Below are 15,210 nucleotides of genomic sequence, written 5' to 3' on the forward strand. Positions count from 1 at the left end.
CACGGTTACTCACGCACTCGTGACGTCGCCTGGATTACTGCAATGCTCTCTACATGGGGCTCCCTTGAGGGGCATCCGGAGGCTACAGTTAGTCCAGAATGCAGCTGCGCTGGTGATAGATGGAGCCTCGTGGCTCCCATATGACACCTATCCTGCGCAGACTGCACTGGCTTCCTGTGGCCTTCCGGTGCGCTTCAAGGTTTTGGTGACCACCTTTAAAGCGCTCCATGGCATTGGGCGGGTTATTTACGGGACCGCCTACTGCGACGAATACCTCCCAACGTCCGTGCGCTCTCACAGAGGGTCTCCTCAGGGTGCCGTCAGCGAGGCAATGTCGTCTGGCGACGCCCAGGGAAGGGCCTTCTGTGGGGCTCCCACCCTCTGGAACGATCTACCCCCCGGACTTCGTCAGCTTTCGGACCTTCGGACCTTCCGCCGCGGGCTTAAAACATACTTATTTAATTGTGCAGGACTGAGCTAGATTTTAAATTTTGGGTTTTAAATTGGGTTTTATTTCTATTTTTAATTGGACGGGCTTTAGAATAAGTTTTTTAAATGTTTTATATTGTATTTATATTCTATTTATCTGTTTTTAGTGCCTGTAAACCGCCCTGAGTCCCTTGGGAGATAGGGCGGTATATAAATATGATTAATAAATAAATAAATAAATAAATAAGCTCCCACCCAATCAGTTCAAACCCCTACTAGCAGTTAAAAAGGAAGAAACAGCTGCAATCACACATTGCTCCCATAAGCACGAAGCTGAAGCCTGAAGATAACGAATGAGACTTCGTTGAAACGTCGCCAAGACACTTCCAATTTTACGCGGGAGAAAACCCGAATAACCAACGACCTACATACATATATATACATACATACATACTCTATGGTCTCCCGAAGATACACAAAGAAGGAACCACACTTAGACCCATAGTCAGCTCCATAGGCTCACCTCTACAAAACCTAGCCAAATTTCTCGCCAAACAACTACAGCCCTATGCAGAATCCATCACCTCACACGTAAAAAACTCATTCCAGTTCACAGAGATCATAAAGAAACAAAACTTACAGCCCAGCGACCTACTCGTGAGCTTTGATGTCATATCCCTCTTCACCCAAGTGCCAATCAAAGAAGCCTTGACAGCTATCCAAAACAAATATAACCCCCCCCAGCACATCCTAGATCTGACCAACCACTGCCTATCCAACACATACTTCATCTATAATGGACAAAAATACAAACAAGTAGAAGGAGCACCCATGGGATCACCCCTCTCACCTGTCATTGCCAATCTCTACATGGAACACTTTGAAACCCAAGCTCTAGAAAAATGTGATCACAAACCAAAACTCTGGCTCAGATATGTAGACGACACTTTCATAATCTGGCCACACGGGAAAGAAAAACTTGACAGCTTCCTCACACACCTCAATAGCCTACACCCCAAAATACAGTTCACCATGGAAACAGAAGTTAATAACCAACTTCCCTTCCTGGATGTCTTAGTCTACAGAAAACCCAATGGCTCCCTAGGACACACCACCTACCAGAAGAAAACACATACAAACCGCTATCTGCACGCACTCTCACACCACCACCCAGCACAGATCAACTCCGTAGCCAAGACACTCATCTCCAGAAAAAAATGCTTAGCTGATGAACAACACCTAAAACCCGAACTAGACACTCTCACTAACGTACTAACATCCAATGGATTCCAAACAAATAAGATTACCAAGCTAATCCAAAAAGAACCCCCCACTAAAATCCAAGACAGAAAACAAGAAAACGGCACAGCCCTCCTCCCATATATAAAAGGCACCACAGACAGAATCAGCAAGATCTTCCACAAACATAACATCAAGACAGCATTCTGCACAAACAGAAAAATATCCACCATCCTAAGAAACCCCAAAGACAAAATTGAGTTAGAAAATCAAGGAGTATATGAAATCCCATGCACCGCCTGCCCCACCACATACATTGGACAAACCAACAGAAGAATAAGTGCACGCATTGAAGAACACAAGAACTCATTCAAAAAAGAGGAACCAACTTCTTCCCTGGTCCAACACTTTAAAGTCACAGGACATGATATTGACTTTAAAAAGACCAGAACTATCGCCAAAACTGAACACTTTAACAACAGAATAATCAGAGAAGCCATTGAGATAGAAAAACGCCCACACAGCATGAACAAACGAGATGACACCTCCCGCCTACCAGCCATTTGGAAACCCGCCCTTATTGACAAACGAGTCCCTAACACGAGGAATGACACCAGACCCACACTCATGAGGTCCACACAGGATGTCACCACCGCACATCCACCCAGAAAGCAGACCCAAACCCACACTGATCATGAAGCACGACCAAGGACCAGAAGCCAGACCGCAGCTGCAACATTAGCCATTTCAAACCCCTCCAATCCATACATACAGCAGACTGACACCCACTATGAAGATGTAGCACGACTACAAACACGAAGCCAAACAACAGCAATGCAGCTCACCAGCTCAAATCCCCCTGCAACACAGACTAAACCAAGCCCCCACCAACACAGGACACACCCCCAGCCAATCAGAGCATTAAAAAAACCCCATCCAATCAGAGCACAGCCAAGCTCCCACCCAATCAGTTCAAACCTCCACTAGCAGTTAAAAGGAAGAAACAGCTGCGATCACACATTGCTCCCAGAAGCACGAAGCTGAAGCCTGAAGATGACGAATGAGACTTCGTCGAAACGTCGCCAAGACACTTCCAATTTTACACGGGAGAAAACCCGAACATATGTATATGTATATGTTTTATATATATATATATAACTGTCTGTACCCTATAAGGACTGGCTCAAGGTCACTTAAACAAGAACTGTCAAATCTTCCATTTTGAACCTATTGTATCAAGATTTCTTTATTTATTTTCTAATAGCAGTGACTATGGATGGCGTATAAAAATTAAATGCACCATAATATCACATAACAATATAAACCTATGACACCCTGATTAATCCGCAAAGAAAAAAGACACAATTTCAATAGAGTTCATCTAATTGCTTGCCTAAATACATGGGGCAACAGCTGGATCTTCAGAGGCTTACAAAAGGCGAAGAGGGTTGGAACCATCTAAGTCTCTGTGTAGGTGCTGTTCCAGAGATCAGGCACATCCACAGAAAATAAATGACTCTTACAAGAATCATCTTAACAAGATGACATTCTTTGATGGGGAAGACCCCTGCTAGATTTGATGGAGCAGGCAGAAACAATGGGGATAGGAGACAAATAGCCTGGTCCCATGCCAATCTAGTTCAATGAGCAGCAGTGATATATGAAAGTATTGAGAGACAGTAAAACTGATCTCAATTTTACAGGATTATACCCTCAATCCATAGTACATCAGTAGAGTATTGAAATGTAATATTTATATAATTAAGTTACTATAATTAGAATATGCAGTTGGAAGGGAGCATTTTCAAAGAAAGCATAGCTACACTTGTTAACAATCACACAGCATTTGGGGCAAAATGATTTAGGATGTTCTGTGCAATTTAGTTTGGGATTTTGTTATAAAACTTGGGGAGACTGTAGAACTCAGCAAGCAGAATAATTAGAAAATTACTCTAATTCTAGGAGAAAATATTTAATATTGAACAGAGCACTCTTCTCTTTTTCTTGGTTCCAGGAGAATGGTTACCAGGCTTTATTAACCAGTGATGATCAACTATTTATTTATGAGACTGCAGGAGTATTAATTGTGAATAGTGAATACTCTACGGAACGTAAGCAGGCTTTAATGAGGAACCTCTTGACTCCTCTAATGGAGAGATTCAAAGTGCTGCTAGAAAAACTTGTGATGGCACAAGATGAAGACAGACAGATGGCATTAGCTGATTGCCTAAATCATGCTGTAGGCTTTGCAAGGTAGGATTTATGGAGCCTATTTGAATTATATTTAAAAGCAGTGTAGTTGTCAACCTAAAAATATCAAGTTAGGCTTCTTTTTACATTTAGTTAATTATTACTTTAGCTCTTCCCTTCAAGGTATTCTACCTACACTTAGCTTGGACAACCTCTGCAGAAAGATATTATGATAGATGCTAGTGAAAGCCACTGAGTAGTCCAAGAGAATTAAGAAGGCTACTGTCCTCCATCAGTTTTCTGATAAAAATCATCTATTGGGGTTAATACGGCAGTGTTCAAACCCAGCTGAAATGGAACTAGGAAATCTATTTCTTCCAGAAGTGTCTGATTCTAAACAACCATGACACACTTACACCTCTTGCCCAGGAAGTATATGTTGGCTATAATTATAATGATGAAAAGTATGGTGGCTATAATTATGATAAAATAAGGCTATAATTGTTCAGATCTTCTGAATTCAATGAAATTTTAGTACATCTTGTTCAGAGAAATTTATATTCTCCTGAACCAAGCTGAGTACCTCTTTGCTGCTACTGTATATGAAATAAATCATTGGGGTAATGGAGAAGAGAATCCAATTTATCATTTCAAATAATTCATCCTAGGAAATTATTTTATATGGCATACCAAAACCATAGTGTAATATACTTTTTTTAAATTTGCATAGCCGTACTAGCAAAGCTTTCAGCAACAAGCAGACAGTCAAACAATGTGGATGCTCAGAAGTGTATCTGGACTGCTTACAAACATTTCTACCAGCTCTTAGCTGCCCCTTGCAGAAGGAAGTTCTTAGAAGTGGTGTACGCACCTTTCTTCACCGAATGATTATTTGTTTAGAGGAAGAAGTTCTCCCATACATTCCTTCGGCCTCTGAACATATGCTCAAGGATTGTGAAGCAAAAGATCTTCAAGAATTTATTCCCCTCATAAACCAGATCACAGCAAAGTTTAAGGTAAGAGGCTATCTTAAATATCTCAGACTTTTTGTATCTACTGATCATTTCAAATTTAATAAAATAGCTGCTTTGAGGAAAAATGGCCATTTAAAAAATGGCTATTACATTGGTTACAGCTAGTTACAAAACATCATTTTCATATCATCATCATCATCATCTTCCTCCTAAAAGAAAAATTGCCAGTTAGAATGCAAGGCACATACAGCACCTGACCTTCATATATTATCAAAATACAAAACTTCTATTCTGAATCCACCATTTGTTGCTGTTGAGACTAAATGAGAAACAAATAGTAAGTTTATGAGTATCTAGCAATGCTTCCACATTGAAGACTGAAACCCACTGCTAACCATGATGTTACTGTCCAGGATGTCCTGGAAACCACAGTGTTTCCAGCTTTGCCTGGTTATAATAGTAAACTATTAACACATAATTAGGAAATGATTGAAGAGTACAAAGTTAATACAAGCGATGAAGTTACAGCTGAACTTAATTTTATGGAGCAGTGACAGACTCTGTTTTTATAACTTTTTCCGTTTTTATTATTGTAATGTATTTGCTCATAAACTTAATTAGCCATGTTTTTCGTATCTATAGACCCAGGTTTCCCCATTTCTCCAGCAAATGTTTATGCCATTACTGCATGCTATTTTTGAAGTATTGCACCAACCTGCTGAAGATAATGACCAATCTGCTGCTTTAGAAAAACAAATGTTGCGAAGGAGTTACTTTGCCTTCCTACAAACAGTCACTGGCAGTGGAATGAGTGAAGTCATAGCAAATCAGGGTAAGATAAGAGTCCGTTTTCATTTTGGATTAGCAGCACTTCTAATGTCAAGATGAAAAGCAGAGGTGACATTGGGCATCCCTGTCTTACTCCTTTATTTATGTCAAATTTCTCTGTGTTATCCCCATTGATTATTACTTTGGCCTTTTGCGTCGTATATATCGCCTTTATCGTTTTCTTGAACTTCCCTCCAAATCTTATATCTTTGATCTTTTGGAACAAAAACTGCCAATTAAGATTATCGAATGCTTTCTGAGCATCTAAAAATATTAGTGCCACCTGTTTTTCAGGATGTACTTCATAGTACTCTAAGACATTTAACACCGTTCTTATATTGTTCTTAATTTGCCTTGTAGGTAGAAAACCATTTTGGTCCGAATGTATTATTTTATTTAATATTAATTTCAAACTTTCTGCAATTATAGTAGTAAAAAATTTGTAATCTATGTTCAACAACGAGATTGGCCTGTAATTTTTTATTTGTTTGGGGTCTGTACTTTCTTTTGGAATAAGGGATATGTAGACTTCAGTCCAGGAGTCTGGTAATTTGGCTTTCTCCAATATATCATTATTCACTTCCAGTAGTATCATTTCAAAATCCTCATACAAGCTCTTATATACCTCCCCTGGAAATCCATCTGGCCCTGGGGTTTTATTACTTTTTTGTTTTTGCACTGCTTTTCTTAGTTCTATGGCTGTTATTTCTTTAATATTTCCCTCTGCTCTTCTTTTAGTTCCAGCAAAGCATTAACCTTTAAGTATTGTTTTATATTCTCCTCGTCTGTTTCTTCTTTTTTATATAGCACCTCAAAGTAATTCTGGATTATTTTTTTATTTTTTTCCATTTTGTAATGTAACTCCATTTTCATCCTGTAGTTCCTGAATCAATCTTTTTTCCCTATCCTTTTTTAATTTATAGGCTAGCCACCTCCTGGGCTTGTTTGCATGTTCAAAATTTTTTTGTTTTGCTGCTTTCAATTCCCTTGCCCTTTCCTCTTGCTCCATTATATTTAGTTTATGTTTAGCCAGAACCATTTTCCCTTTAATTTTTTCATCTTCGGGCTCCCTTTGTAATTTAGATTTTAATTTTTTTAATCTCCTCCTGAAGTGTATTTTGCATTTGCCTTTTCTCCCTTTTTTTTTTTTGGCTATATAAGCTATCGCTATACCCCTTAGGTACGCTTTAGCCGTATCTCATATAATTAGTAATGATGTTGGTTGCTTTGTATTTTTTTTTAAAAAATAATTCCATTTCTTTTCTAATCCTTAAAATAAATTCTTTTTCCTTTAAAATTTGGGGATTCAGTGTCCACCTTCTAACGTTTTTCTGTCCTTTCTAAATTATTTTTTGATTCTCATCTGGGGTGTAAATTGTCACCAACAACCATGATTTCTGCCCAATTTGTAGTTCTATCATTAAAACTCTTCCATCTATATCTTGATATTTTAATTTAGCCTTTATTTCCTTCCTGATATATACCGCTGTTCTCCTCTGTTTTGTTCTGCTAGTGCTGTGTATAGTATTCCTAATTTCAGGAATTCCAAACATTTTCTATGCTGTTCTTTTATAAGCACACTATATCTATACTTTGTTTTGCTAATTTTGTTAATATTTGTTTTATTTTGGCAGGGGTATTTAATCCGTTAACATTAATCAATATTAGCCTAATTTCTTCTTCCATTATTCTACTTATATATTGGTTTCTGTCTTCTATTGATTCTAACATCTTTTTGTGGATGTGTTTTCAAACCTGCTTCTTCTCCTTCCCTTTGTCCCTTTTCTTCCTTGCTTTCTATCTCCAGTTATATTTCTTTTAGCTCCCGTTGCTGGTCTTTCTGACTTCTAGATTCTAATTCCTCTTTGCTACTGCCCTCTTCTTCCACACCCTCCAGCTGATCGTATCTCCTTTCTAAATAGACTTTAGGGGTTGTTATTTTTACGTATTAACTTGCAGAAAGGAAAGAGTGGTGGAAAAAGAAGATTTACAAACTCTACATGTATGTGTGAATGTGTTTGTGTGTGTGTGTGTGTATGTGTGTGTGTATATCACATTTCTATACCGCCCTTCTCCGAAGACTCAGGGCGGTTTACAGCCAAGATAATATCGCACAGAAATAAACGTTAAGAACATTATTAAAAATCTAATTCCAAATTTGGCCCAATAATTTAAAACTAATAAAATATAAAATAAACCTTAATAAAACCACCCATATTAAAATTGCGATTAGGCCAACCCTGCACGATGGAATAAGAAGAGTCTTAAGCTCGCGCTTAAAGGTCCGGAGATCAGGGAGTTGGCGTAGCCCCAGGGGTAACTCATTCCACAGGGCAGGAGCCCCCACAGAGAAGGCCCTCCCCCTGGGAGCCGCCAGTCGACATTGTTTGGCTGACGGCACCCTGAGGAGGCCCTCCCTATGGGAATGCACAGGTCGATGGGAGGCTATTGGTGGCAGAAGGTGGTCCCGTAAGTAACCCGGTCCCAAGCCATGGAGCGCTTTAAAGGTGAGAACCAACACCTTGAATTGCACCCGGAAGACCACCGGTAACCAGTGCAGCTTGCGGAGGAGAGGTGTTATATGGGAGCTACAAGACGCTCCCTCTATCCCCCGTGCAGCCGCATTCTGGACCAGTTGAAGCCTCCTGGTGCTCTTCAAGGGGAGCTCCATGTAGAGAGCATTGCAGTAGTCCAGGCGAGAGGTGACGAGGGCGTGAGTGACCGTGCATAACGAATCCCAGTCCAGGAAGGGACGCAACTGGCGTATTAGGCGCAACTGATAAAAAGCTCCCCTGGCGATGGCTGTCAAATGCTCTTCCAGCGACAACTGTACATCCAGGAGAACACGTAAGTTGCGAACTGTTTCCCTGGGGGGCAACTCCTCACCCCCCCACAGTCAGCAATGGAACTAGCTGACTGTGCTGGGATGCCGGCATCCACAGCCACTCAGTCTTGGATGGGTTGAGTCGAAGTCTGTTCTTCCCCATCCAGACCCGTACGGCCTCGAGGCACCGGGACATTACTTCGACGGCTTCGTTGGGGTGGTTCGGGGTGGAGATATACAGCTGAGTATCATCAGCATATAGATGGCAACTCACCCCAAAACCATGGATGATCTCCCCCAGCAGCTTCATATAAATGTTGAACACGAGCGGTGAGAGGACCGACCCCTGTGGCACCCCACAAGTGAGGTGCCTCGCAGTCGATCTCTGCCCCCCTGCCAACACAGTCTGCGAACGGTCAGAGAGGTAGGAGGAGAACCACTGAAAAACGGTGCCCTCCACTCCCAAACCCCCCAACCGCCGCAGAAGGATACCATGGTCGATGGTATCAAAAGCCGCTGACAGATCTAATAGGACCAGGACAGAGGAACATCCCCTGTCCCGAGCCCTCCAGAGGGCTCAGTACATCACAGAAGTGAGTATACCCCATGACATGTTGTAAATATTTAAGTATATCTTTTCATGTGACAATACTGAAGAAATGACACTTGACTACAATATAAAGTAATGAATATACAGCTTGTGTAACAGTGTAAATGTACTGTCCCCTCAAAATAATGCAACTCACAGCCATTAATGTCTAAACTGGTAGCAACAAAAGTGCGTACACCCCACTTGGGGCCCAAGTAGCCGTTTTCCCTCCCTGGCGTCATGTGACTCGTTAGTGGTACAAGGTCCCAGGTGTGAAGGGGGAGCAGATGTGTTAAATTTGGTGTTATTGCTCTCACTCTCTCATACTGGTCACTGGAAGTTCAACATGGCACCTAATGGCAATGAGAGGATCAGATCTGAGGATCTGAAAAAATGACATGTTGCTCTACATAAAGATGGCCTAGGCTATAAGAAGATTGCCAAGACCCTGAAACTGAGCTGCAGCATGGTGGCTAAGACCATACAGTGGTTTAACAAGACAGGTTCCACTCAGAACAGGCCTCGCCATGGTCAACCAAAGAAGCTGAATGCCCGTGCTCAGCATCATATCCAGAGGTTGACTGGGAAATAGACCTATGAGTTCTGCCAACATTGCTGCAGAGGTTGAAGGGGTGGGGGTTCAGCCTGCCAGTGCTCAGACCATATCCTGCACGTTGCATCAAATTGGTCTGCATCAAATTGGCTGTTGTCCCAGAAGGAAGCCTCTTCTAAAGATGATGCACAAGAAAGCCCGCAAACAGTTTACTTTAGACAAGCAGACTAAAGACATGGATTTCTGGAACCATGTCCTGTGGTCCGATGAGACCAAGATAAACTTATTTGGTTCAGATGGTGTCAGGCATGTGTGGTGGCAACCAGGTGAGGAGTACAAAGACAAGTGTATCTTGCCTACAGGCAAGCGTGGTGGTGGGAATGTCATGGTCTGGGGCTGCATGAATGCTGCCGGCATTGGGGAGCTGCAGTTCATTGAAGGAACCATGAATGCCAACATGTACTGTGACATACTGAAGCAGAGCATGATCCCTTCCCTTCAGAGACTGGGTCGCAGGGCAGTATTCCAACATGATAAAGACTCTAAACACACCTCCAAAACGACCACTGGCTTGTTAAAGAGGATAAAGGTGCCAATCATGTCTCCAGACCTAATTCCTATTGAGTATCTGTGGGGCATCCTGAAATGGAAGGTGAGGTGCGCAAGGTCTCTAACATCCACCAGCTCCATGACATCGTCATGGAGGAGTGGAAGAGGACTCCAGTGGCAACTTGTGAAGCTCATGCCCATGAGGGTTAAGGCAGTGCTGGAAAATAATGGTGGCCACACAAAATATTAACACTTTGGGCCCCATTTGGACATTATCACTTAGGGGTGTACTCACTTTTGTTGCCACCAGTTTAGACATTAATGGCTGTGTGTTGTGTTTTTTTGAAGGGACAGCATGTTTACACTGGTACACAAGCTATACACTCACTACTTTACATTGTAGCCAAGTGTCATTTCTTCAGTGTTGTCATAAGTACATAAGATGTACTTAAATATTTACAAAATTTGAGGGGGTGTACTCACTTCTATGATATACTGTATATGTGTGTGTTCGTGTTTATATACACACATAAATTTCAATGTGTGTGTGTGTATGTTTACATTTTTAAGAATGCTATTTAACATGGTTGCTATGGAATAGTGTTAATCCATTAAGATCAGAAAGCCAGTTTCCAGGCAAAGAGCAGTCTAAAATTGCAAATCCAGAATGATGATGTTTCCATCATAAAAGATATATTGTAAAATTCTACATGCTTATCATCTACATAGTTCTTTATATATTGATATTCCAAATTTGAAGAATATAATCAAAATTATTTTCACATCTTTAAATTGTATTACTTTTTCCAAAACCGTATTAACATATTTTTCATGTTACACAGTGGCTAGTCCTGTTGTTTTAGTTTTTTATCCCCTCCATATTTTTACACTTGTTACACATAAAGATGACAACTACTCCTTTTCAAATATTCATTGAAGTGTGCTATGAACAAAAAAATGCATTGAATTAATGTCATTTTAAAATACTAAGGTAAAATGTAAAGGAGTCCCTGCAGATCTACTCCACTGGTATTGCCAACTATAGGAGGAGAATGCTCATTGTGCTGTCCAAAGACATTTCTGTGGTCATGTGGCCACCATAACATCATGGAGCACAGTTACCTTCCAACTGAAGGGGTACCTACTTATCTACTCACATTTGTATGCTTTCAAACTGCTAGGTGGGCAGGAGCTTGGGCAAGGATGGGGCCTCACACCATTGGATGGGGCCTCACACCATCGTATGGTGTTCAGTGTCTTAACCACTGAGCCACCACACCGTCCTTAAACCACTGAGCTACTGCGCCACCCTAAATTTAATATTATTTGTACCTTATGATGCATAACTATTTCTATTAAAAGATTTACCTGCAGTTTTGAAACCAGAATTATCCCAAAATGTAAATTTATTATTTGAATAAGGCTGAAAATTAGGATTTTTAATTCTGGAAGCACAATATGATTAACATTAAAAGAGAACCAAACCCTGGATGATACAGTGAATAATTTAGAACAGTATTGAACTGAACTATTTAATAATATAGATGGAGTTCTTAAATTTATTTTTGTATGTTGCTTGAAGGAGGGGCATTTGGCATCTATTTATATATAGAAAACATCTCTGTCTTTGTAAATAATTTTTATGATTCAGAAGAATTAATTACGTATTACTAAATTACACTGTTTTCTTGCTTCTAGGTGCAGAGAATGTAGAGCATGTACTCTTTACAATCATCCAAGGAGCAGTTGACTATCCTGATCCTATTGCTCAGAAAACTTGCTTTATCATTCTTTCAAAATTGGTAGAACTTTGGGGTAAGCCTCCATTTATATTTTAATGGTTTAAACTGAATGCCTTTTTTACTGTGTGCATTCAAATCAGCATATTTGAAGTATGCTAATAGTAAGTTCATATAATAATGCACTATTGCATGCCTATTTATTAAATAGTGGATGAACAAATTGATAAGAACACTCATATTTTTTGCAGGAGGCAAAGATGGACCGGTGGGTTTTGCTGACTTTGTCTATAAACATATTGTTCCTGCATGTTTCTTAGCACCTTTGAAACAAACATTCGACTTAGCAGATGCACAGACAGTATTGGTAGGTATTCTATAATCTGATTTTATTGAGAAATTGCTGAATGTGTCTGTGCTATTTAATGGTTATTTATCTGGAGTTAAATGAAAACTAGGAATCTTGGCTAACATTTATTGTCCAGAAAATATGGCGGTCAATTTTCATGATTTTTGAATTTTGCCCAAATGCAAAAGCTTAAAGAGTTATCTCAAAGTATTGTAGGTTTCCATATTTTTTTTGTGTATGAGGTATATTCACAACTACTTAATGGCATTAAAATATTTTTTAAATGCTACTAAGTACACATGTCAGGACTTCTGCTGAATTTCAAACTGCCAAATCTCACCAGGATTTCTTTGTAGACTAAACCCTGTTCAAAAAACATTGGGCTTTTAAGTTCAAATGATATTCCTGATTCATGGAAATTAAATTTCCACCTCAAAGCATGGCTTTAAAGACCTAGAAAACCCTTTGTCTGGAAGACTTTATAATCTGATGGTAGAATTTCATCTGAATAGATGAAACAGATGGCTGCCATAGAAACACATATAGGGGTTGTTAAATATCTTAGATCTTTTAAAGTTGAACACATAATTTTTTCACATAATTTGTACTGGTCCCCTAAGATTTAAATTACAAACATTTAAACTATAATATTCAAATATTTGAATTGAAATCCCTTTGTTTTGTTTTAATAGGCTTTATCAGAATGTGCAGTGACATTAAAAACAATTCATCTCAAAAGGGTAAGGATCCTGAAAATAGTATTTTATTTGAAACTTGTCTTACTCAGGAATTTTGGATTATTTATTTTGTCAGTTTTCTCTCCATGTTAATTTTATTTTGTTCTGGCAATAGCACCATCAGAAATCTGAATCATAGAAAACTGAAATTGTACTTCCTCAATGTAACTTTTTGAAATAAATTACTCATACTCAGTGCCAGTTTGTTTAAGCTTAATTTGCATAATGGCTAATTGCAGAACTAGTAAATTTTATTTATCATGCCAGAATTGTTGAATATGGTGCAAGGATCACTTTTTGTCAGAATATCTCTTTAGAATTTTTATATTAAAGATCGTAAATTTCCAATCTGTAACTATTATTAAAAGTGACTGAAATATCTTTTCATTTGTTTTTGTAGTCTTCATTGGCATTGATTGGCATTATTAATATATAATATATAATCTTTTTACATTTTTATTAGTTTATAATTTAAAATACAAGAATACAAAAGCAAATAGTAGGAAAAATACGGGAGGAAAAAGGGAAAAGAAGAGTGTAGAAAAGAAGAAAAAGAAAAAAAAAGCATTGACTTCTGACTTTCTTTGGTGCAATAGAATAAGATAATATCAAACCTCAACTTTTTACTCTTACCTATTAGTGTAAACTAGAAATTTCTATAACAACAAATCTATCTAATTGGTAAAATCCAAAATAAGTTTCGTTTTTTTCCACCTCAAGCATAAAGTCGAGGAGCGGATTCCAAGTAGAAACAAAGATACTTATGTTTTTTTCTGTTATCAAAGCAGTCAATTTAGGCATCTCTGCTAACTCCATCAACTTTTGCAGCCACTCATCCATTGTGGGGATCGAAGTGTCCTTCCATTTTTGTGCATAGGCAGACTTGTTGCTGTCAACATACATAACATCAAAGTTCAAAAAAAACAACAACATCTAAGTCTTTTTCAATTAAATCCAAAAAAACAGTTTTTGGTTTTATATTTATATTCACTTTAAGAATTTAAAATTTAAGAATTTTCTGTATTAGAATATGAATCCTACTCCAATATTTCCTTGCTTTATCACATGTCTACCATAAGTGATAAAAAGTCCCTTCTTTACATTTACAATTCCAGAATTCATTTGAAATACCTTTATATATTCTTGACAATTTATTTGGAGTTAAATACCAATGATACATCATTTTATAGAAATTTCCTTTTAAATTATAATTTAGTGTAAATTTTAAAACTTTCATCCACATATTCTCCCATTGTTCAAGCATTACATTATATCCAAAGTTCCTTGCCCACTGAATCATATAATACTTTACATATTTCCTTTCCAAATTCAAATTCAATAACATTTTATAGACCTAATAATAATACATTCATCAGTAACATACAGTAAAATTTCCAATTCATTTTTAACAAAGTCAAACCCATAATTCTTTTTGTCTAATTTAAATCTTTCAGTTGTAAATACGTAAACCAGTGGCAGACATGTCCTTCTGATTCTAGCTCTTCCTTAGATTTAAGGGTGGGATCACTAAAATTAAAATATATTATTTTACCATTAGTCCACCAGTCTGCTTCATCACTATTTCTTTTCTAAAAAAGCGTTCTTGGGGGGACACTCAAAAGAGGCATATTTGCAAAAAAAAAAAAAAACCACCCTTGTTTTATATTTATTCCAAACTCTTAGAATGGCATGTCTAACAAGATAGTTGTTGAAATCAACATTTACTTTAAACTTCATAAATGTCATATTATAAATAATCGTGTCATCCAGATCTTAATTCATGAACTTCTAGACAGCCTCTTACTATGGAGATTCACCCACTTTTAGCCAAACCAAATAACAAGCGTCAAAATACAGTTTTGAATCTGGTAAATCCAATCCCCCTCTTTCCTTAGCATCTTGCAGATATAATATAGATATTATATCTAATTCTTGGTTTTTTCCCTTACCACATAAACTTAGAAATATTCATCTGCCATTGTTTAAATGGAGTATCAGTTGCAAGTATTGGTAACGTGTGAAACAGAAAGAGCATCTTTGGTAAGACATTCATCTTAATTACAGAAATTCTACCCAATAGTGATAAATGCAATTTATCCCATCTTAATAAATCATTTTTGAGATCATTCCAAAGAAGCACATAGTTAATTTGGAAGAGGTTTGTATTTGTCAGTATGACCCCAAATATTTCACCTTTTTCTCCTGGTCAA

At 38.3% G+C, this 15,210-nt stretch overlaps 1 protein-coding gene across 5 annotated transcripts in view; it reads left to right on the forward strand.

Annotated features, from left to right (window-relative positions):
• Positions 1-15,210, forward strand: part of XPOT (exportin for tRNA) — a 53,586-nt gene that overhangs the window by 33,572 nt on the left and 4,804 nt on the right. For 4 of the 5 annotated variants that reach the window (XM_058191203.1, XM_058191204.1, XM_058191201.1 and 1 more), the window contains 6 exons: positions 3,683-3,921; positions 4,589-4,874; positions 5,475-5,664; positions 11,874-11,990; positions 12,166-12,281; positions 12,956-13,003. In XM_058191203.1, coding sequence (XP_058047186.1) covers positions 3,683-3,921; positions 4,589-4,874; positions 5,475-5,664; positions 11,874-11,990; positions 12,166-12,281; positions 12,956-13,003 — 996 coding nt within the window. The remainder of the gene's footprint in view (positions 1-3,682; positions 3,922-4,588; positions 4,875-5,474; positions 5,665-11,873; positions 11,991-12,165; positions 12,282-12,955; positions 13,004-15,210) is intronic. The other variant, XM_058191205.1, reaches the window with a different exon arrangement.

Source organism: Ahaetulla prasina, chromosome 7 (assembly GCF_028640845.1).
Source record: "Ahaetulla prasina isolate Xishuangbanna chromosome 7, ASM2864084v1, whole genome shotgun sequence".
Taxonomy (NCBI): Eukaryota; Metazoa; Chordata; class Lepidosauria; order Squamata; family Colubridae; genus Ahaetulla; species Ahaetulla prasina.